At 41.5% G+C, this 25,289-nt stretch overlaps 2 protein-coding genes across 4 annotated transcripts; one reads left to right on the forward strand and one right to left on the reverse strand.

Moving 5' to 3' along the window:
* Positions 1-1,302: 1,302 nt before the first annotated feature.
* On the reverse strand, positions 1,303-16,262 carry BSCL2 (BSCL2 lipid droplet biogenesis associated, seipin). Of its 3 annotated transcripts, none has more exons than XM_072118433.1 (10): positions 16,119-16,262; positions 14,450-14,974; positions 12,421-12,502; positions 9,590-9,733; positions 9,377-9,511; positions 7,717-7,814; positions 6,608-6,731; positions 6,447-6,519; positions 5,016-5,090; positions 1,303-3,983 (listed from the first exon to the last, which is right to left on the reverse strand). In XM_072118433.1, the coding sequence occupies exons 2-10, from the start codon at positions 14,659-14,661 to the stop codon at positions 3,811-3,813; spliced, it is 1,116 nt and encodes a 371-aa protein (XP_071974534.1). In that variant the 5' UTR covers positions 14,662-14,974; positions 16,119-16,262; the 3' UTR covers positions 1,303-3,810. The 3 variants fall into 3 exon arrangements, with proteins under 3 accessions (XP_071974534.1, XP_071974536.1, XP_071974537.1); XM_072118435.1 differs by lacking the exon at positions 16,119-16,262 and adding an exon at positions 16,057-16,079; XM_072118436.1 differs by lacking the exon at positions 16,119-16,262 and adding an exon at positions 15,310-15,441.
* A 2,135-nt stretch (positions 16,263-18,397) lies between these two features.
* GNG3 (G protein subunit gamma 3) lies at positions 18,398-24,939 on the forward strand. The gene is made up of 3 exons (XM_072118437.1): positions 18,398-18,566; positions 23,559-23,663; positions 24,516-24,939. The coding sequence occupies exons 2-3, from the start codon at positions 23,565-23,567 to the stop codon at positions 24,642-24,644; spliced, it is 228 nt and encodes a 75-aa protein (XP_071974538.1). The 5' UTR covers positions 18,398-18,566; positions 23,559-23,564; the 3' UTR covers positions 24,645-24,939.
* The last annotated feature ends 350 nt before the right edge of the window (positions 24,940-25,289 follow it).

The following is a 25,289-nucleotide window of genomic DNA, read 5'->3' on the forward strand; positions in this document are numbered from 1 at the left end:
GTGACCAGCCTCATTTACATGATAAAGAAAAGATGATTTTACAATGAATAATGTATGAAATAACTAGATAAAGGCTGGGATGGGATCCTTGTGAGCTGCTCCAACAGGTAGAGGTGACAGGACTAGTGGCAGAGACCTGATGACAGGTGTCCTTTAAGAGCCTATTAAGACTAGCATTACACGACTGTGCCCAATTCATAAAAATCTGTAGCATATGCCCATGCGGATGAGAAAAGACAAAAAAAAATGTTACTGCATACAAAAATCTAAGGGTGTTTTTTTTAAGTGAAGTCAATAAGAAAAAACATTAAAAATGGAGAAGATTAGGATAAAGGAGAGAGACGTTTCATAAAAAAGAAGCAGCAGCACAGGTTTATTGGTGTCCATTAGTCTTTACTATATTCACAGTTCAGTTTGAGGAAGTAACAATCGCTTATCCTGTAACACAGCTGTATCTGTATCTGTGTGTGTGGATCAGTACTGGAATGTTCCTCGTGTAGATTCTATGCACCTAAAGTGATAATATATTACTATTACGTGTATTTTTGTGCTAGTATTAATATGATACTATAAGTATCGCCAGGCTCAGGCCTAAGAAATGAAAATATTAATAAATAACTTATTAAATAAGCAATGTACTATAATTAAATAATCAATGTACTATTATTAATTAAGCAATGTACAGACATAAAACTATCCCTGGGTGTAACACAAAGGCTATATTCACACTGCCGTTGCCCGCCCGTACCGTACCGGGCAACGGCAGTGTACGGGAAGAGGAGGAGGAGGTGAGCGCAGCTCACCCCAGCCCCTCTCCATAGGAATTAATGGCGCACGGCGCCGTACTACGGAGAAAGATAGGACAGGTCCTATTTTTTTCCGAGTACGGAGTGGTACGGTGCCGCACGTGTGGGCGCCGTGCGCCCATTGCCGTCTATGGAGGACGTATATTGGCCGTATATACGTCGGCCGTATATACGTCCTCCATACGTTAGTGTGAATATAGCCTAAAGCCGACATGTCCCTATAACAAAATAACAACCTAGAAAACTAACTATTGTCAATCTTCCTGGAAAACCAACCTAGAAATGAACGCAAAACTTATATTATCGTATAATGTAAATGTCAAAGTATAATCTTCAGCTGGGGTGTGACCAGGGGGTTGGCCATTTTACCTCATGTTTTGTGTAATGTGTGTGAGTGTGAGTGGCAGGATATTAGGTAATTTACCATTATACATCTATTAGTAGTTCTGCCCCGTTTTCTTGATATGTAAAGTGAAGCCTCCTGTCTTTTACCTCATCAGCCAGAGATTCCTGACCATAAAATGGCCGCAGATGGAGGGTCATGTTATCTCCATCTGTCCATGAATAATCGCCCTGCCAGGACCTGATGAAAGTATTCATGAATATAAAGATAAAGGCCGATGGCTCATGGACACTAAAAGATCCTCCATTTGTGACAATTTTATGGACTGGTATCTCTTTGCTGATGAGGTAAAAGACAGGAGGCTTCACTTTACATATAAAGAAAACGGAGCGAAACTAGTAATAGATGTATATTGGTAAATTATCTAATATTCTTCACCCCACACTTACACACCCCTTTAGGGTGTCTTCACTGTTTTACTAACTGGTAGCCAAACACTAGTTTGTTCAACAGCTATTCCTTTCTACACTTGCATACTTGGTCAGACTGATTGCCAAGTGTGCATGCATTGTCAACAAAGAAAGAGACCTCTGCCAGTGAATCAGGGGTTAGAATACAACTTTCCCAATAAGTGAATGAGGTGGAGTCCATAGATAAGACTGCAAGCTAATCCTAGTAATTCTTATGTGTATGGGGTCTATAAAGATTATCTCACTCATAACACTTATCCCTTATCTGGTAGTGAAATTCGGCCATCATAACAAAGGGGGTCCTGCATCCACAATAGAAAGCACATTTTTGCCTAATTTTCAATTCCTTCCTAATGGAGCCCTGTACTTAATAAACCCTTCCATTAAGAGTGGTGGTTATAAATTATATATGGGGGAGATTTATCAGAAGTCTCTTAGAGCAGAACTGTTCTAGTTGCCCACAGCAACCAATCAGCTCTGATTGGTTTCTATGGCCAACTAGAACAGTTTTACCTCAGAAACGTATGATAAATCTGCCAGCACAGCTCTATTCACATTGTAAACTAAGTGACCCCCCCCCCCCTTCTTGTGTTTGCAGTGGCTAGACCCCATGCGATTACACAACATGGAAACGGGTTACATTTTGTTAGCACAAAAACTAGTAGGTTTAGTGGGACTATCATGGGAAGTTCCTGCAACAGCAATCTGCCTCTCATCTGGTCAGGAAATAAAGGCCTAAACCCCAATTCTATTCCCCAGAAATGTGAGCAACAAAAAAAGCCATGTAGCCTGAGACAAAGGAATGACTTCAGTGATACGTATGGCCACCCTATGATAGATTTCGACTCCATAATTTTGACTTTACTAGGTTAGGGGTATCCTCGTCTGGGCATTCACATCCACATTCATTAATCTACCATATATAAACATTTCTTCAAATAGAAGTCATTTAAAAAAAATGTACCTGTGTGAAGATATTTTCTCATGAATGTAGTCATGTGGTCCCTTAGAAACAAGACTAACCCCTTGGATACGACCACCTCTGCTGGGGGCATTGTACATTGAAACGAAATTAAATGTCCGGGGGTTACTGCCGTCCTGTGGTAATGAACGCTGAAACCATGTGGTCAGGCAGGGGTCAATAGCGCATGTCTGGCCACTGCTACCTAAATGTGAGGTGGTCGTATCCGAGGAAGGGACAACATGACTACATTTATGAGAAATTATCTTCACACAGGAACATTTATTTAGTAACTTCCAATTGAACAAAATGTTTACATCTGTTGAATGAATTAAATTAAATGCCCAGATGGGAACACCCCTTTAAGTATAAGACACTAATAGAGTCACCCATAAAGTAATTACCCTAGTAAAAGGGAGTGTCCATCTGACTGCAGGATTTCTGGATTCACAAGACACTGGAGGACTATACAGAACCTTTACTAGGGCAAGTGCAATATGGTTGACCCTTTAAGAATCTTGTACTTCCCCAAGTGCAATTTCTTTTTTAGTGTCCCTTGAAGGTCATATTATGACTGTGGATTAGAGGACATAGTCTGAACTTGTATGGCATCATCATGTCTGGACTCATTCTACATGCACCGCTACATAGCAGATCTTTAAGGTGTGTCTGTAAGTCTGCCAAGCAGGGAAAAGTTTAACGTGATAAAGGTAAAAGAGGAGACTTCCTTTAAGTGTTAGTGGAATGTGCTGCTGGGTATAAATTTCTACATCTTAAGATATGTGAGTCATCGTATCACGCAAGATCATATTCTACTGTGCGCTGGTGTGAGATAAGCCTCAGGTGGCAATGGTGGGAAAGGAGGGGTTAAAAATCTGAGAGTCAATAGAGATTATTGAAGGAAGAAAAGGGACGTGTCAGAACGCCAGGATCCTTGGTGGGTTGAGTAAACTTCTGATGACTACATGTGTATAAATGGCCTAAGCACCGCACTAAATCTGGGAACAAGCAGATTTCAGCTTCCAGTGCCCAATTTAGGAACAAGGTTATGATCTTGTTCCACTGTAACCATTAGGACACAGCTGCAGTCAGGGCATGCTGGGTGTTGTAGTCTGCGTTACCACAGGTCACCGAGGATGGGGTGGAATAACACTCATGCTGGGAACAATATCCTGATCAGGTGTGTCACTCCATCAATGACTCTGGAAGGGAGTGCAATGGTCCGGGGCATCAGTGGGCACTGCACTGAGTCACCCTCTGCCGCAGCATCAATCCTGTGCCTGTATCCGTGCCCACAGCTCCAGAGGTGTCCAGGTCCTCACGTGCACTTATGTCAAAATCCTCTTCATTATCCACATCGTTCTCTTCTGTGCTCCCCAATGTCTGTGGAGACCGCCCTATACCTAGGAGATACAGCAAGGATCAGCTTCTCTGCTTATGTTTAAATCACAGTAAGAGCCAATTCAGATGTGGGGTTTGCCATTAGCAAATAAAGCGAAAGAGAGTCACTTTTTGCCCCTGATAAAGAGAGGTCACTTCAGGCGCTCCTATCTTGGGATCTATTGCAGCTAGAACCATGAAGCTTTTTGAGTCATTTTAAAGATGAGAATCTTATCATTTAAATTGCATCACAATTGTTATTGTTTGAGGTAGAGAACCAGAGACATAGAACGTTAAACACACTGTAGGGTGTTGGATCCAACTCTTATTTTTTTTTTTTTTTTTTTTTGTAATGTGTGTGTAACTGTTGGGGGAGAAGAATATTAGGTAATTTACCAATATACAACTGTAAATCGTTCTGCACCGATTTCTTGATATGTAAAGTGAAGCCTCCTGTCTTTTGCCGCATCAGTGATCTCTATCTTTCCATGAACAATCACCCTGACAAAACCTTGATCTTATATTCATAAATACTATCATACAGTCCTGGCAGGACGATTGCTCATGGACAGATAGAGATCACATGATCCTCCATCTACGGCCATTTTATGGTCAGGAATATCCAGCTGATGAGGTAAAAGACAGGAGGCATCACTTTATCAAGAAAGCAGAGCAGAACTATTATATTACTGTATATTAGTAAATTACCCAATACACACACACATTACAAAAAACATAAAGATAAAGAGGCCAACCGCATTAACTTGAGTATCTCAGCAAAAAATGGTTTCTGGTACTATAGGGTCTAAGTAAGGGACACCTTAAGTTACATTATTCTTCTAACCTCTGAAAGTGACTCATCTCTGGCAAAAAGTGACTTATTTTAGCAACTTTAGGTATGACTTTGATTTAATTTTTTTTTTTTAATAGGTAAATGGATGAGTTATACCATAAAAGAGAGAATACTAGAAAGGATCATTTATACCCTACCTGAGGGAATGGGGTAAATATGATGTAATTTATAGCTAATAAATGTAGAATACTATGGTTCTTACCCAGGTCATCTGAAGATTCCTCTCTAGAATGTTCATCTTGACCAGTTGTCTCTGCGTCTGGTTCCTCACCATGTTCTGAGATCACAAATATTACATTTGTGACCAGGTGAAAGGATCATATTAATAACTTATAAGAAAGATTGAGCAGAGGGGTCAATTTCACTAAATGTGTCATACAGACATACTTATCCTAACCTGCAACTTAGTAGTTGATTTTTTTTACATAAATATATGAAAGACCAGCACTCTGTAGACACGTTATCACACAACTTCCGAAACTACATATACAATATAAATGCAGCCTATTGTTCAGTGATTGATTAAATAAATAATATTTTATTACGAGAGTGGGGGGGGGGGGGGATATGTATGTTGCTCATACAACTAATGTGACAAAAAGGGAACTACTTTTTTTGTCACCAATTTACCAGAATTTTACAGCTTTCTACATTGTGTAAAATCAAAGCTCCCCCCTCCCCCCAAAGCTAAGTCCTATTCAAGTGAATGAGATCCAGCTTTAGGACAAACCCATTTATGAGTGGAGTAATTCTGCCATCTAGTGGCGACATAGTAATTTACAGTATAAATTTTGCTGGGCAAACAATACATTGTGGTGGATGTCGATATATTCTTTTGAGTAAATCCTCTAATTAGTCCAGACTTGATATTTTGTTGGTAACTCTTATTTCTTATAACTGGTCCTCTGTTATTCCTGCTAGATATAGATCTATAAACTGGTAGCTGGACATTACAAGTTGAGAAGGGGGTGCCCCATACACTGTAAAACTGTCCAAACAGAGCAGATAATGTCAAACTGTGTTAAAGGGGTTGGCCACTTTACCTCATGTTTTTTGTTATGTGTGTTTAAGTGTTGGGGGGTTCGGTAATTTATCAAATTACGTCTATTAATAGTTCTGCTCCGCTTTCTTGATATGTAAAGTGAAGCCTCCTGTCATTTACCTCATCAGCCAGAGATTCCTGACCGTAAAATGGCCACAGATGGAGGGTCATGTGATCTCTATCTGTCCGTGAGCAATTGCCCTGCCAGGCCCTTATGATAGTTTTCATGAATATAGGATGAAGATTCTGGCAGGACAGGACAGACAGAAAAATTGATAAAGATATTGAAGCATTATTTAAAGTGGTGTGTCACTTGAATTCATGTGAACTGTGTTAAGCTACACCCCTTTGACAAGCAAGAAGCCTTTTCTAAGAGGAATAACAAAGGAACAGCACAGTGAAAGGGGAAAAAAAAAAGAGGCTCCAGAATGACAACATGTGGGATAAGATTAAGGATAAAGATCCTCTTTTAAGAGAACCTAAAATAGGGAAAAACAAACCAGCAGCAAGGTCCAAATGGATCCAAAATGTCTCTACATGAAGCCAGTTTATTGTGGTGCAAAAATCATTAGTAGTAATAAGTGGTCTCACCAGACTGCGTACTGCTCCCTCCTTGGGGGTCAGTTCTTCCAGAATCACTGCTGCCCTGCCCCCTGTTACCAGCCTAGAGAGAAGAAAAGTCATGTAGTTATCCATTTCCATACACTGTGTATTATCAATATATGGATTTACGCAGTTTATTCTCCACTCACCCTCACACGAGATCTTCCGAATCCAAACTGCAAATAGCTGAGCAGCACTAGGACGCACATGAAGACAAAATTGCTGGTAATGCCAATTATAGCCGAAATGATGGGGTAATTATATAGTATATACCTGCAAAGAGATCACATGACCAAAAGTAAGTGAAGAAACCCAAAAACTTAGAGATGGTTAATTACAAACAACAATTCATGTTAATATGTCACCTATCATTACCTAAAACAAGCAATGTAGTAGTGATGTAACTAGGGCAAACTATAGAACAGTCACACCTGCTTACCTGCTTGTATATGCACATCCCATAAAGTTGAAAAGTGAGAGACATGCATGCTTGGTCACCTTCCCATTTAAAGAAACTGTGAGATAGGATTCCATAGCTTCTAGTGATCCACACTGCTGTGGTGGGTCTGAGTTTTCATGGATCACCCACAGGGCCAAGTAGAGATCTATGATGCAAGGAGTCCCTGCTTCCTCACAAAACTCTAGTGACAAATTGTAATTACAGCAGGGAAGAAGGGACTCCTTGTATTATATGTCACTATGATGCATGGCGTCCCATTCCAGGCACTGTGGTCGGTCCACCAAACAGGACACTGCACGACCCAGATTCACAGACCCACCACAGCAGTGTGAATCCACCTATTAATGTGATGCACCACACATGAACCAACATTACAAACAGCAGAGAGGCTTGGCTGTTGGTTTAGTGAAATCTACATCTGTACGTACAAGCTCCATGTTGGCGATGCGAATCAGTCCAGAGTAGGCTCCTTGCACACCAATGTATGCTCGCCCAGACTGCATACAACTACGCGCAGGAGGGAGGAGCAGCATTCACCCCTCCCCTCTCTATAGAGAAGCAAATGGCCAGCGTCGTAGTATAGCAAAATACTGTACAGGACATGTTCTATATATTTTTTTCCCGTTCACGGTAAGACGTGTGCTCACTGCAACGTGACAGGGCACCGTAGACGACTATAGGGACCGATATCAGTACATGGGTGTGCATGGGGCCTTAAGACGTTACATTCTTCCGTATTATGTGTTTTGTATATAACACGGTCACATGGGAAATGTGAGTAACAACACTTAGACTCACCTGAGACCAGTAAAATGTGCATGGACCCGCAGCTCCGCGTTGTATATTTGTATGTGGACACTATGTACTTGTATCACAGCCCCTGTGGTTGGTACATACTGCAGAGAGAAGGACACATAATAGTAAGAAATCCAATTAGTATAAAAGTGGAACATTACAAAGAAGAATTTAATAAATAAGCTCCATAAAGGGAAGAGAAGGCAGATAGCAGATGGAGTTGTGGATGTCCACTTTGTAGTGGGAGCCCAGAACGACTTATTGATGGGGACTGATTACATATTGATGATCTGCTCTATTAACAGGCCTTTAACCCCTTTTTGAGCGAGGTTCTCGCCTGAATGTCCAGGTCAATATTTGATGTTCTCTTCATTTTTAAATTACTTTGGACTTTAAATCTTTGGAACCAATTTACCTTATATACTCGAGTATAAGCCTAGTTTTTCAGCACAAAAAATGTGCTGAAAAAACCCAAACTCGGCTTATACTCGAGTCAAAAAAATAAATAAATCAAAACTCGCCTTTCTGGCGGCACCCGTAGATCTTCTGTGCGATCCATCTGGTATTGTTGTGCTGCACTACGGGGAAGGGGGGGGGGAGCTATATACCCTGTGGCAGGGGCTGGCAGGCTATATACCCTGGGGCAGGGGCTGGCTGGCTACATACTGGAGAGGCTGTGACCAATGCATTTCCCACCCTCGGCTTATACTCGAGTCAATAGGCTTTCCCAGTTTTTTGTGGTAAAATGAGGGGCCTCGGCTTATACTCGGGTCGGCTTATAATCGAGTATATACGGTACATATCATAACGTGTTTTACTTTTTTTTTTTCATGACACGTGAGACCTTAACTTGATAGGACAATTTAAACATTTATTTTTATTTTTTTTTTAGAAATGTAAAAGTAAAAATGTGAAACAATATGCTTTTTTTTTTTTGTATTTTTCTCCCGAGTTTTTTTTAAGAAGCAGTAAAATTGTATAAACCTTTAACAAAATATGTTAGAAATATGTAAAGCGTCCTTTACCATTTTCTAGTTTCAGAGGCAGAGGGTGCATGTACTTCTGCAAAGTGTCTTCTGCCGCTCCTTATGTCTTTTTTTGGCTTTACCTGACAGGAGGAGAGGTCACTTCAAACGGTCATATTAAAGAGGAAAAACTGATATAATAACAGCATTGTGTTTCTAGGTGAAACAGATATATCCACTTATTAAAAGTTTAGAGTCGCAAATTGAGAGCTGCATTTAAAAATCACATTTTTTTTCATCTTAGGTTCTGTTTGACCCAGGAACACAATGATATTATATTAAAGGGGAGATTCTCCTCTTAAACAGGACACCAGAAGTGTTTTTCTAGGTTCTGGAGAAATGATCGTTTAAAGTTAGATACGGTCATCACGTATATATATACAAGTAGGATGTATATTGCCGTATGGCAGTCATGAAGGGGTTAATAAGTAGTAACTAGAAAACCCCTTTAACAGTGGAGCAAGGCTTGATTATTAGAATAGAGAGGGGGTCCTAATTACCTCGTAGTTCCTAAGAGCACATCTTTAGGGAGTAGGTGTTTGAATAGAAAGTGTCTAGTAAAGGAAAGGTATATTTTACATCTAGATGATAAATGTCCATCCTAAGAAAACCCTATGACCAAGATTAGACGGACTGACCGAATCCTCTCGATATTCTGCATGCAGCTCAACTTCAAGCGTTTGCTTCTGCTCAGAAAGCCCTGAGATCAACAAAGGGAATACGGACAAGGTCTCCAGTGTTTTCAGGAGGGGAGATTTGTAGTGCAGCATCGCCTGGAGGGATATAACAGGTCACAATGTCATCAGGACTACAGGAAATCACAGACAGAGAGAGCAGTGTCAGTATCTTACAGATCGAGCAGAGTAAGAAATCTCCTTTCCTCCTCGGGTGTAACACGACATTGAAACCAGGAACATCCCAAGGTCTTGGTTGACTGCAGATTCAGGCACCTGAAGCTCTAGGGTTATACGATACGGCTGCCCGTACATCAGCACCTGGGAGTGAAGAGAGGAGAAGAAGAAGACATCTCTGTATAATAAAAGAAAGGAACTCCCATACCACTTGTAGATTTTCTACTATTAAAGGGAACTGGTCATCAGATTTTACCCCATTAAACTAACAGTCCCCCTCAGGTAGGGTATGAAATATACTTTCAAGAATTCCCTCTTTTATATGAAATCCTAGCTGTTTACCTATTAAAAAAAAAATCTCCTCCAGAGTCATGTGACCATGAGAAAAGAAGAGTCACTTTTTTCCTTGGACGAGCCTGAGACAATGAAGGGGCAGGGTCACTTCAGATGCCCCTATTCTGCTTCTTTTTGCTATAGAACTGGAGATAGAGGTAGTTAAAGACATCACTAGGAATGTGAGCTGCAGATGAAGATCCAATTTCTGAGAATGTCTTTAACCAACTTCATTTTAAGTCCTGTAGCTCAATTGTGGTTCAAAACCAGAATTATGTGTTTTGAATGATTAGGTTATCATCTTTACAATTACAGCAGAACCAAAGACAGCAGCAATTTGAATTGACGTTCCACTCCAGCCTCTAAATGTGACCTTCAATGAGATTTTTTTTTTTTTTTTTTTTACAGGTAAATGGGTTATGAACATAAAATAGTGATTGTTAGAATGGATATTTCATACCCTATCTGGGGAAAGGTAGTTTTAAGGAGTAAAAGCTGGTGACTGTGACACAACTGTGCTCAGATATCTATAATTATACACAAGCATAACTGGTGACATCCAATAATGATGATTGGCCAGTCTACTAAAAGTAATCTTTTTAAATGGGTGTGGGCACAATCGAAAACGGTTTCAGATGTACACAAGTAAAACGTTTTTTTAATTTTATAATAGTTTCTAAAATATGACAGACATTGAGTAAAATTGAAATAAACAATGTAAACACGTCCGCGTACAGATCATGTAAAGATCTTACTGTAGATATAGGAACTTAGTTCGACCTTAATTATATATGTGTCTTGTTGACAGGATTCCTTTAGAGCTTTATAAACAGTTTTGTAAACATTTTGTAAACAAATGTTGTAAACAATTTCGTAAACAATTTATATTCCTTCTAATAACGATTGAATCTCTAGATATAGTAATATTGGTAGTCCCGTATACAGTGGGGAGTCCTATGTCCCAATGGAAAGATTCATAAAGAAGAAGAAAAAATTCATAGAGCTGAAAAATTCATGGGGATGAGAAAATTCATAAAAAGAAAATTGCATGCATTAAAAAATGAATAGTTAAAAACAAATTTGTTTAAGAGTAAATTGGTATCCAGGAGGTTTTTATGTTGCACAAAGTGTAGGGCCCTACACTTGTGTAGACTCTTACAGTTGTTTGTCAAAAGTATACGATGTTTAAAGTCTAATCACTCACGGTTGGTTGATCATATACGTCTTTCTCTCTGTTCGGGCTGGAAACGTTCACTGTTGGTAATCGTTTTTAATATGTGATGGCGTCCTCCACGTGCAGCGGCATCTATGTATGTCCTCCGGGAGCGCTTCCACGGGAAACAAGTTCGTACGTTTCACACTCCTCGCTCTCCTCCTTTCACGGTGTAGATTCTGTGTTTGTTAGATGCCGCGGAGGATGTCGCCCTTGGGAACATGCAACGTTCCAGACAATAGGCTCAAGTCCAACCACGACTCGTAGATGAAAGTTTTCTTGTATTTATATCGAGGGTGGTGTAGTGGATCAAATTGTGAGGATATTTAGGTTCTGTAAGAGTCCAGTAATTTGTGGATAATGGCTAGACGCGTTTCAAAGCGCAATGCTTCTTCCTCAGTAGCCTTGCAATTGTGAGACCTCCTCATTGTTGTGTGTGGTTAAATATCCATTTTGGGTTGGACATTGACTGGTCTGGATCCATATGGAGTGGATCGCACTTTAGAAAACCAGACCTGGACCAATTTAATTAAACTCTCTTAAAACAACATCTGCTCATGATATATGTGTCAGAGCAAGTCTTAACGACCTACGGACAAATTCTGATCATAGTGAAAATATACATAAACCCACATAATGGAAAAATTAATCAGAAAACATAGAAATAGGATAGAGTCAGAGAGTCTATTTATATCTTTGTTCTTGACTATGAGTTTTTGAATATATGTTTTTTATATAAAGAAAAAAATCCTTGTAAGTAAAGTTGAGTGAATATGAGATATGTATCTCATTTTGCTCTAAGGTGGATTCAATAGTGTCTGTGTGATGGCTTATTCAGGATTGGGGGACAACTCGGCACAACAGAGATTGATAAGTGCCACCATAACCATGATTTAAAAGTCTACTAAAAGTGTTGTTCATAAAGACAATTTTAAATGTGACTGGTTCGCTTTGGGATTTTAACAATAGCCTATCCTTGGGACAGGCCAATATGGGATCCTTGGGGGTCTAATACCTAACACCTCCACCAATCAGTTTATTGAATGAGGCGTGGTGCAGGAAAACACTAGCAAAGGACAACTCAACCAGTCACCGGAGGAAGTGGTCTTGACCCAACTTAACCAGCGAGTGGCTGAGTGGGTCTCTTCTAGTGTCTTCCTTGGTGTTGTGGAGCAGGGAGGGGGAAAGGGGAGCAGTGAGTGACATTTTATTACTTTACTGGTCGCTGTAAGTAGAAATATTTAGAAGATTTTGTGTATAAAAGATACAATATATAGAAACTCACCCGGTCGCGGTTATTCCTCAATAGTGATACATTAGCTGTAGGAAAGGAGCACAGAACCCCAGGAGAGGGGTTACACGCAGAGCTGGAGAGAGAAAATAAGATACATAAAAATGTACATTTCACACTCCGGTTACCCATGGGCAGCAATACATAGAACTACAACAGAAAATAAAATTCTACATTCAATATGGTCGATTTAAAACTTCATCACTTAGGAGCGCGACTGGCGAGTGTCACAGAAGTCAGACACCACCGATCAGATAGTTATCCAATATTTTGTGCCTACGGTATAATCATTAAAGAGGTTTCCCATAACAGACATTTTCCCTTACCCACAGGGTACGGGATAAATATCGGATTCATAGAGGTCCGACTGTTGGCATTGGTTCATTCTGTGTTCCCTTGACTTGGAAGTCAGAATCACAGGGCAGCTAAGAGGGATTTACTGTCCCTGTTCTGCTGACCATGGGGGGTCTGGTAGTCAGAACCTACATTTATACATTATATTGTGGATAGAGGTTAGATTACTATTGTAGGAATTTAAAAGGACATCTATCACCAGATCAAGAATGGTAAACCAAACATACAGACATACTGGTGTGTGCCCCCTCTGGCAGGAACTGCTGTTATTTTAGATTCTTATGCCCTTGTTTTAATGGAAAAAAAGGGCTTAAATTATGCAAATGAACCTGAGGCGCTCCAGGATCAAATAACTCCTATGGAACCTGGAGCTCCTCAGGCTTATTTGCATAATTTACATAAAAAAAAAAAACAGGGAATAAGAAGCTTAAAGATTAGCAGATCCTGCCAGAGGGGCCACACACCAGTATGTAAGTGTGCTAGTATACAATCCTTGATCTGGTGATAGATGTCCTTTAAAAGGAAAGCTACCATCAAACTCCATCATGATAAACCAGGGACACTTACTCATAGACCCAGGCACCGCGTCTGTGGTTATCTTCTATTTGTTATCCACGGGCTCATTCCTTCTAAAAATCAACTTGGAAAAGTATTTTAATGAACTTGAAAGGCTACTGGGACGGGGTTCATTTAGAAGGAAGGAGGCCATGGATAACAAATAAAAGAAGATTACCACAGTCACTGATTTATCATGATGGATTTTGATGGTAAATTTTCCTTTAAGGCTATGCACCATGCTAAGGGTACATTCACACAGCGGTATGCCCGCCGTGCTGGCATACCGCCGTGTGCTGGACAGGAGGAGGAGGCGGCCCCTCCTCCCTCCATAGAGAATAGTGGCGCACGGCCGCACACACGCCGAAAGATAGAGCATGCTCTATCTTTTTGCGGTGTGCGGCCCGGATCGGTGCCACACATGTGTGGCACCGTATCTGCGCCGCGCCACTATTGCCGTCTATGGGGACGTACATGCGGCCGCATGTACGTCCCCGCAGACGGCCATGTGAATGTGCCCTAACACACAGAAATTGCATGACGAATGCCCCAACCCCTGTCCCACCTGGCGAGGTGGCGTCTAATTTCAAGTGACCCCTCTATACCTCATGAGACAGCACTTGTGTACCTCTATCCAGTCACCAAGTAAACTCGCTTGCATATGGCCCCTGATGTGAGCAATGCCTTACAAATTTTGTGACATGTACATTTCTTGAGATGCATATTTTTCTTTCGACTTAAAGGGGTTGTCCACTTTTATGCACTGGAAGTTAAGACATAAGCTTTCTATGTAAGGACAGCAAGCAGAGATCTAGAAAACTGCGAGGAATTGATACAGAAGGTATATTGAGAAATTGTATAACCTTTCATTATACAAACAATTTCAATTATTTGCTGAAAGTGGACGACCCCTTTAAAGATTTGTTCTGGCTGACAAAAACATGGTTGCTTTATCTAAATAAACAGGACCACACTTGTGTTGAGTCTGGTATTGCTGTGAAGTAAAGTGAACAGACCACAGTTGCAATACCACTTACAACCTATGGACAGGTGTGGCAGTGTTTTTAGAAGCACAGAACCCTGGACATATATGGTTAAGCACAGACAGACATACCTGTACTGGTAGTGCACTGGCGTGGAATACTTCACAGTCGGCATATAGGAGTAGTAGAAGCTGCCATAGAGGAAGACGGACACCCAGAGGAGCAGGAGGAGGACACAGCACAAAATCCCCGTCTGGAGAAGCAGCCGCCGGGTCCGCAGGAACAGAACCAAACACATGTCTTCCACCCATAGAAGGAGAGGGGGGGAGACACCTTGAGACATGATGAGCTATAGGGGAGGCCTGAGAACTGATACAGAAGAGTATCCAGTAATCATTAGTTATGGGATCTACGGGATGTATCCACACACAGGATTCTGTGTACAGTGTAGGATGTATATATGGCCGCCAGAGGATAGTCCATGCTTGTAGAATATTACACAGCACTGGGCACAGACATGGTGGATCATCCCTGTGTATAGCGCTTTATGTGTCACATCAGTGAGGAAATCAGGGTCATCCGTGGAGTATACAGAACTGGGTGAAAGAGGAAGGAGCAGGGAAGTAGGGCGGGGGTAGTCCTAGGGCAATGCCAGCCTGGGTAGAGGTTATAAAAAAAAAAGAGAAAAATGAAAAATATTACTTTACAATAGCTAAAAAGTGATAAAGATAAGTACAGATCTGACCACCAACGAATTTCTAGATTTTTATGTGGCATAAGGGTCTAAAACTGAGCAAAGGAAGATTTGCAAGACTGTCCATTCCTGTTCACTTCCCCTATATGCTTCTACGTACTATAGAACTGAAGTGACAATTCCCCTGCAGCCTCTAAAAGTGACTCATCTCAGACAAATTTGACTCTTCTCTGCTCATTTTCACTTTTTTTTTTCATGAGATTTTGAATAAATGAGGGAAGGACATTTTATACCCACCTGAGGGGACTGGCAGTTTAATGGGGTAAAATCTGGTGACTGGTGAGTCCATTTGATGCCTAACAGGAACATGTCACCTCAGAAACCGATACTGCAGCCTTCATGTCCATTTGTCTGACATCAGGGGTAGGGCACAGATCCACTTTCTTATAAAGCTAAAAGTTTGTGTATCTTTTCTCTTATCAATGAGATTTTAAAATCCACTGGACATATAATTATGAGTCTGATGTATTCACAGGTAAGCGCTGTAAATCCAACGTCTCCACTGAAGCTCAGTTTATCAACGCTGAATTTTTAATTCAGTCACTGTAAAATAAGGAGAACGCCCTCCTTGTGACTACATCGGACATAAACATCTGTGTCCAGTGTATTTTATGATCACTGCAAAAAAACAATGGATACCATTATAAAAAATGTTCGGGCCTGATGAGCACCAGTAGGGTCCATCACGTGACCAAGAAGCCATTATTTATTTATTTTTTTTTTATATAATGGCACCAAAAAAAACTGTGCAGAAGTGAACAGAACCCAAAATAACAGCATAAATTCCATCACCCTATATTAACATGTGATGGATCCGTTTCAGTTTTTGTTGCATTTCTATTAGTAAAAGAGTAAAACTTTTTACTTGAAATGACAAGACCATTTGCAAAAACCGCATAATGTGAATATATCCTTAGATGTACTACTCCGCACACAATCATGAAGCCTCATTTACATAGACAGGGTAAAAGTTACTTCCTGTACCAGTAGCGGCCCCCGGCAGTCACAGGATGAGCAGTGGGGTGACAGGGTAGGTTGATACCTACCGCTCGGTGCACAGCAGCATCTGCCGCACGCGCAGCGCCCCACAACCACACACTACTTCCTAGCTGCATCTGGCCTCGCCCACACGCTACAATGTAGCCAGTGGCCGAGCTCGACACAGTCAGCAAACCACAGCGCGACCTGGCACGATCTCCCGGCCATAGTGAAATGAAACGAAGGATGTGATTGGCCGCTCCGCGGTCTTTGACTGGTGTGGCCGCTTGATGGGTGTGTGAGGCAGGGACAGATGGTCCCTCTGTAAAGTGTCATGTGTCCCGCTGAGACTGAGAATAGCCTCTTTTAGGGCTATGCATACTGTGAAGCTGATGATGCGGTTAAAACCGCCACAGGAAAAAAATGCATGCGGTTTTGATGCGATTTTTATTTACACCGTTGTGAACAATCGCATGAAATTCTAGACTCTGCTTCAAAATAGGTGGTGAAAATACATTAGGAACACTGTAATATACACACATACATCGGGCGAACTTCATAACACCCTGGCCTAGGTGCAAAAATGTGGAAATACTCCCAAAAAATGAGCAAAAAGAGAAAAAAATACGTCAACATAAAGAAACATGTCCCCCATGGAGAGTTATTGGGCCCGTATATATTCTATACAACATGTGGTGGCATATGCAGTGTAGGACTGGGATACCTAGGACCCACCAGTAAAATCCTTCTTGATGCCCAATACTGTACATAGAATTTCAAGTATTCCAATACACCCATATACAAATTACTTAAAGGGAACCTGTCGCCAGATTTTACCCCACTAAACTATCAGACTCCTAGAATTCCCTCTTTTATGTGACATCTCCCCCAAAATACGACTCTTCTCATCCTATTTCACATGAGACAAGTCAAGTTTATTGGGTGCAAGGCAAGTGTCACTACAGATGAATCTATCTTTGGTTCTTTGGTACCTGGAAACATGCTTCTGGTGTCATATTAAAGATAAGGATCTCATCTTTAAGATCAGTCATGGTTCTGTAACTGGAGTCCTTTTGAGTTGATTTCTAAGTACAAGCATTACAATTATGAAGCAAAGGTGACCTAAGGTGACTAGAGGGCACCATATCATGTGATCACTGGCGCCAACCAAAAATAGACCCCCAGCATTCAGACTCTGATTCCCTATCCTGTCCTCAAAAAAACACCTTAAGGAGGTCTACTCCCTCCCCAAGCATCATAATCTGTTGGCAGCAATTTGTAGAGAAATGTACCATAATTTAAAAAAATACCTTTATTATTTCTGTCTATTATGACGTTCCTGATAAATTCCTATTTTAATCCATATGCTAATTAACACCTTCCCAACGCATTGAGAGGGCTCATAGGAAAAGACCTCTCTGTACAAAGTGGGTGTTTACTGCATATTGCAACCAACACCCACTGATAACACCCCCGTTTTGGATTTGATCACACATACAAGGGTTAAAGAACTCTTTAGGATCTAAAAAAATATTTTAAAAAAAGGTAAATATATATAAAAACCTAAAAATCTAAATCACCCCCTTTCCCTAGAACTGATATAAAAATAAGCAAAAAAATCATAAAAATGATAGGTTATCCCCATATCTCAAAATGCCTGATCTATCAAAACATAAAAACGGTAATTCCCAGTGTTGCTCTGTGCACAATGCCTGGTCCATAAGTACTTAGTTTCATGAATGTGTTAAGAAGCTCTAGTACAATGCACAGAACCCTGACCCGACCCTGTCTTACATCTAGGTGAACTTCTACACACATTATAAGACCGACCTTCTCACCCAACGTTGTACCGGCCATTATTAAGGTTCTATTGGCTCTATGGGCACTAATTCTTAGAGATACAGAGAGTCTTTCCAGAAAAGCCAACAACCTCTGTAAATACCCCTGAGCAAGGATATTTCCGCACGTGTGCAGCATTTCTCCAGTCTCTGGGACCTTTAGAACTAGAAGTAACATACATTGTGTATCTGTATGTAGGATTTCCAGTCTCTAGTACCATTCATTCAGACATGACCAATGAGGCCAGTGATGTACTGACGTTTACACTGTCCATTAGTACATGAGGTCATCACTGCTGGCAGATTATTGAATGAATTATCCATAAACTGCTACTGTGTTTAATGCTATTACCTAATACAAAGATGATAATGGGATTGGGGATTATAACGTTAGAATTAATGGCGGAATATCCATACGGGGTGTTAGCAGTAAATCTCTGGTCATTCCCTATCAGGTCCACTCCCTGCTTCTCCTCCTCCTTCCTCGGTCTCTGTATACCCAGCCTAGCTTTGTGTGAGCAGAGTCAGTCATTCAGCCACTTCTCACCATCCTCCTCCTTCCTCCAGTCCCTCCTCCCCCCTCATTTCTCTTTGTTGCAGGGTGTGAGTGTCTGCTGGAAGCTGCATTGAAAGAGATTTTCTCAGCATCCTGTATCCCTCCATCACCAAAATACACAGGTAGGTACCAATGACAGACACCTTTACATGAGGATGGGTGGAGGATGACATGTATGCACCCAGGCCTAGTGTTGTCCTTTGCTCCTTCTATACCAAGAGGCATCCCCCATTGATTCGCCCCACCTTCTCCATCCACTCTGGTAATGTATGGACGTGCAGGATGTATTTTATCAAACCTTTGCAATCTAGTAATAAATTCTGTATAGATTGTATCCTTTTAGACATATTGATACAATTTTGTGTTAGTAACAAAAAAGGAAACATTAGTTCTGTTCAGCATCCCGTCCCTTGTAGCTGTATATGACGATGCTGTACATAGCAGTATGCATATTACAGTACTATAGGCTGAATGTATAGGATCCATAGTAGCTCATTCAGCATCAGATTTTGCCTCTTTCCTCCCTTCCATTCTTCATGTCATCACAATGGGATTGGTTCACCCCAGGAGTGAGGGGGACATCTTTGCTCTGGGCTAGGTTTTTCTTCATCCTCTGCAGGGATCCATTCTTGTTTTTAATGATAAAGATACAGAGGGAGAAACACAACTGTGTAAGAGTGTCAATGAGCGATTTCTTGTGGTAAAGACGTCACTCAGGCGTTTCCGGCAAATATGGCCAAAGTAGAAACATAACCAGTGACAGACAGGACACCTGCACCAGCTTCTGCATCTCTTTTGCACCCCTCTGATTTATTCCATAACCTATAGAGTTGTATCTTAGTGTCAACTAATAACATAATATTAGCATAATGTATTACTGCGTATTTCATACAATCGGCCAAAGTATAGTATATAATGTCCATGCTGATCCCGCGGCAGTGACGTAATGTAAGTAATCATCGGCCTCAGTGATGATGTCTTCACATTGAGGCCAGTGATTGGATGCAGTGGTCGCGTTAATAATGTATGTGATGTCTGTAGCAGCGAGGGCCAACAAAGTGGTGGGAAGGGTTCTACCCGATCTGCATGTAAATTTAAGAGATTTCCATAGGGAACACACAGTAATATACAATATATGCTGCAGAGACCCAGAGGATTTCCCTATTTCCATTTTGCGCAAAACTGACACAGAATTAAAATATTTAGAAAACCCCTTTAAATTTACCCTGTAAGTAAAACTTGCCTATGCCTTTAATTAAAATGCTGTTGTGGATTGACTTTCAGTTTCATCCACTTTCATTTTACACAGAAATGTACTGATCCAAATTTATCAGACCCAACAGGCAAAGCTGGTCATCAATACATATGTATCATTTACTTTATTGATGATTTACATATTCTAGATTCTTGATTCCAGGTTACATCCAAACATCTTTTTCAGTTTCTCTTCTAAGTAGAAAAGCTGGATCCCCACTAATCAGAAGAATAAGGCACCATTCACAAAACACTTTTTATCACAGATTTAACATCCCATTGAAATCCACAAAGTTCCAGGTCTTGTAATCTGAGGGGAATCCAGGTGGACACTGCTCAGATTATGACACATGTTGGTCAAAATCCATGTTGGAAAGCCTGACAGTGAGTTTAGACCTGGAATACCATCTTTGTAACATGCGTATAAGGAGAACTAGCTCCCTCATAACCCACTTTTGTTCAAGAATTCAGCCGTGCAGTACCTGAGTGGTTAGCACTACAGCCTTGAAGAGCAGGGGTCCTGGGTTCAAGTCCCACCCAGGTCAACATCTGCAAAGAGTTCGCTTGTTCTCTCCGTGTTTGCGTGGGTTCCAAAACATACTGGTAGGTTGATTAGATTGTTAACCCAATTGGGAACAGGGACTGATTTGGCAAGTTCTGTGCAGTGCTGCGGAATCTATGTGCGCTATATAAAGAATTGTTATTATATTTAGCTGGTTCAAAATTAGTGGGAGTAATCGGCAGGAATTTACATTTCAGATATCCAGTACAAGTGCAGTAAATGCGATTTATATATATCTAGTATTTCGCTTTAGATAGGTCTCCATCTCTGCAATGCAAATTCAACTATTTATTGCCATATTGGGAACTGCTGTAGACCAAATTCATTTATTTGCTGCCTATAGCAACTTTTTGGGGATAATGCTTTTGGTTTTATGAGAAGCGCTGCATTCATCCAGCAGTCACTCACCGCTCCTACCTCTCCATGTAGAGAATGTATGGATTGCCAAACCTAAGACTTCGGTCACACCAAGGTATGGCCATCCGTTATTATCTTCCTACACTAAAATGATAATATAAGAAGTCTGAAGGTTCTGTTGAAATCTCAGTTGACTTGGATGGATTTCTACTACTTTCCGTTTCCACCACTTCCTTCTGGCCACATTCACACACAGCTTTTGTAAAAGCCAATGAATGGGTTTACTTTGTGTTAATACTGCAATTACATAACAAATGTTTACACATTGTTAATACATTGTAAAAGTGATTCAAACAATGCACGAGAAAACACGCCCTTAGGGCACATTCACACAGCCGTCTAGGTATATGCGGCCCCATAGACTGCAATGGCGGCCCGGTGGCAATTCAGTGGCACATATGTGGCACCGTTCCGCGCCCCGTGTGTGCTGCCGTGCACCGCTGTTCTCTTTGGAGGGGGTCACCTCCTCTCCAGTGCACAGCAGTATGCCTGGCTGGCGCATACGGCTGTGTGATGGACCCTTGGGCTCCCTGACTGACTGCTTGCATCATATTTTTGTATGATGAAAGGACTCTCATCCATTGCACAGTGTTTGGTCCGTGTCCGCAGACCGAACATGTTCATGTACAGCTGACCGTAGGATTACAATTGAGATTCAATTTATGAAAATATTTCTGCCACAATTTTTATTTCTGTAATCTATGGTATTAGGGTATCCTGTCCTGTAGTGGCTCCTGTCATTCTCAGTTCTTTTCCGATTCTGTTCTTCTGTTACTACTCATCTTTAGAAGCTTTCCCGACACAATGGCTGTGGGTCAGCAAATATCTCGCTTATGGAGGTCATGCCACAATGTAGATCTCAGTTATGAGCCATGGGCAACACAGATTTCATCACTGTGGAAGAGCAGAATGCGCCTGTAGCAATGACACCTCAATGAGCTTCCCCCTGCATCTGCGCCTATAGTGATGACACCTCAATGAGCTTCCCCCTGCATCTGCGCCTATAGTAATGACACCTCAATGAGCTTCCCCCTGCATCTGCGCCTATAGTAATGACACCTCAATGAGCTTCCGCCTGCATCTGCGCCTATAGTGATGACACCTCAATGAGCTTCCCCCTGCATCTGCGCCTATAGTAATGACACCTCAATGAGCTTCCGCCTGCATCTGCGCCTATAGTGATGACACCTCAATGAGCTTCCCCCTGCATCTGCGCCTATAGTGATGACACCTCAATGAGCTTCCCCCTGCATCTGCGCCTATAGTAATGACACCTCAATGAGCTTCCGCCTGCATCTGCGCCTATAGTGATGACACCTCAATGAGCTTCCCCCTGCATCTGCGCCTATAGTAATGACACCTCAATGAGCTTCCGCCTGCATCTGCGCCTATAGTGATGACACCTCAATGAGCTTCCCCCTGCATCTGCGCCTATAGTGATGACACCTCAATGAGCTTCCCCCTGCATCTGCGCCTATAGTAATGACACCTCAATGAGCTTCCGCCTGCATCTGCGCCTATAGTGATGACACCTCAATGAGCTTCCCCCTGCATCTGCGCCTATAGTGATGACACCTCAATGAGCTTCCCCCTGCATCTGCGCCTATAGTGATGACACCTCAATGAGCTTCCCCCTGCAGCTGCGCCTATAGTAATGACACCTCAATGAGCTTCCCCCTGCATCTGCGCCTATAGTAATGACACCTCAATGAGCTTCCCCCTGCATCTGCGCCTATAGTAATGACACCTCAATGAGCTTCCCCCTGCATCTGCGCCTATAGTAATGACACCTCAATGAGCTTCCGCCTGCATCTGCGCCTATAGTAATGACACCTCAATGAGCTTCCCCCTGCATCTGCGCCTATAGTAATGACACCTCAATGAGCTTCCCCCTGCATCTGCGCCTATAGTAATGACACCTCAATGAGCTTCCGCCTGCATCTGCACATTGTATTTCTAATAAAAGTAATAACCTTGTTAGAACCCTACATACAAGCCAAGGAGTTATTTTTTCCATTATCATAGCTTCAGTCCCTACCGTAAATATGATGGGTCTGATGCCACAACCAACATATTCCAGTTATTACAGGAAGATTGAGCGGTTACAGCCACAGTCACTTTCTAGAACGCTGCAAAGAATTAGCTGAAGGAGTAATTGGTTTTGTAACATGAGCAGAGTCCCTATGACCAAGGATATTTTGCTGTAAAGATTGGAATGGCTCCAGTGCTGAGTATAGGTCTGCAGCGCTAATGGATGCTGTCATCTTCTCGACTTAAGTGCATCTTATCCCCCAATTACGTGCACTCCAAGGAAACAGCCATTGGTAAGGAGTTTGCATTCATATCAAGGTGATATGTTACATATAATACTATTCAACTGTATTACACAATAGTGGAAGCTTCACATCAAATCTATGACTATATCTTATTATTAGATCTCTATTACATTGGTGTCGTTTTTCACATCCGTGGTTCAGCCATTTCCACAGATTCCTCACAAAGCCACTGTTTTCCAATTGGCTTATTTTTCAGTCCGTTGAAAAAAAAAAAAAAATTATGAAACATGTCCTACTTTCTTCACGAGCGTGGATCACAAAAGCTCATATAAGTCTATGGGTCCACAGAAAAAACTAAAGACAGGTCCGTATTTTTCACTGATGACACTGGGGATCCAGGTGTTACATTTTAAAGCAATGTCTTACGGACGCGGAGACAAAGCAGAAGAAAAACAGAGACACCACGGAGACAAAATGTAACTGATGCGCAATAGAAGCAAAGCACACTCGCCAATGTGAGACTTTACTCTGCTGCTGCCATAGATGTGCCTTACTTTTGCAACTCACTGATATTTATTTATTTTTTACTATTTCTCTCTTTCCAGGCAAACATGAAAGGGGACACCCCTGTGAATAGCACACTAAGTGTCGGACAGGCCAGGAAGCTTGTAGAGCAACTCAAGATCGAAGCCTCTATGTGTCGCATTAAAGTACGTGACGGTCTCGCTTTCAGCTAGAAAAGGAGGGAGAGAGAAAGAGTTCTGAATATGGCTGCCCTAAGAAACTCCTTCAGTAAGAGTATTGCAGCATAGAGACCGTAAGGGGATCTTTAAACAAAAACAGGGGGATACAGTAGACCAGAAATATGACAAAATAAAAAAATTCTCAAATATCTATGCTTTAAAGAGAAATAATTGAGAGTAAAGAAGTGTTTTCCATCTGAAAGGACAATTCTGGAGAATCTTTACTAATAACTATGTTCGGACTCTCTGTTATTCCTCCTAGAAATAAAGGTTTAATAAATAGAGAGCGGGGTGTTGCTAGATGTGGACGTATCAGACTCTGTAGATTGGAAACATCAATCAGTGCTGAATCTACAACACTATGGAGGGGGCTAGGGTTATTCTAAATGGCTGAAGCGAACTTACTGTATTAGGCATCATGCAAACAGCTATGAAATCGTTGTACAAACTGTGTCCCACCGCACCGTGACTGAGCCGTGCGGCCGCACCACAGATGGTAAAGCAAGTCTTATTCCATTGCTGGTTTGTGGCACGGACATTCAGCTACCACAGAGATGGGAGGGGTGAGTAGCGCTCACCCCTCGAATCTCCTACAGGCCACAAACTATCCCAAGTTTAGGACGTGTACGAAGAACGCGGTTATGTTCAGTTAGACTTTTAGTTATTTATGATTATTATGAGTTCAGTCCTGCCAAGCCCAGGTCAGCCAAGAAATGTATACACTGTATTTCACCAGACCACAACGAGTTATCAAACTAAGCGAAAATACACAGTCATAACCAAGCCCTAATACCTAACCTACTCACTCATCCTCCACAGGTCTCAAAGGCAGCATCAGACCTGATGGCATTCTGTGACGCTCATGCCTGCGAAGATCCGCTGATAACACCAGTGCCCACATCCGAGAACCCATTCAGAGAGAAGAAATTCTTCTGTGCCCTTCTCTGATCTGTCCCGATTATGACGTAACCCCCCCACTACGCCATTTCTGGCAATCCAGGCCAGACCACTCGTCTGTCTCATCTTTTAAAGTGAAAGCCCTGCACCCTCCATCTCTTCACCATTTCAGTGGTTTTAATGTTGACCCTCTTCTTCCTCAGCATGAAGAATTATTGTATCCCAATCTAAAGGGGACTTAGACACTTTTTCTGTCATCTGATGGGAGACGGGGGCCGGTCGCACAAGCAGTATTTATTTGTAAATGAAACCAACAGTAATTAATAAATATTAGAAAAAGAAACAAGTGTAGATTGGTTTGTCCATATCACAGCGAGCAGAGAGAAATGGCAGTCACATAACATGACATACGTGGGGTTTTACGAGACTGAATATCAGCCATGTAAACAGACTTCTGTATTCTGCCCCTCAGTTTAAGAGAATCAAAGCAATTCTTCACTGTACTTTCAAGGCATTCTGGGGAGAGAAAAAAAAAATCATTATCCACCCATTAAAAAAAAACAGTCTCAGTCCTCATGTGACCACGACAACTTCAAGGGGTTGGCCACTTTACCTCATGTTTTTGTAATGTGTGAGTAAGTTTGGGGGGACAAAATATTACCCAATTTACAAATATACATCTATTAATAGTTCTGC

The sequence above is a fragment of the Engystomops pustulosus genome, chromosome 7 (assembly GCF_040894005.1).
Source record: "Engystomops pustulosus chromosome 7, aEngPut4.maternal, whole genome shotgun sequence".
NCBI lineage: Eukaryota > Metazoa > Chordata > Amphibia > Anura > Leptodactylidae > Engystomops > Engystomops pustulosus.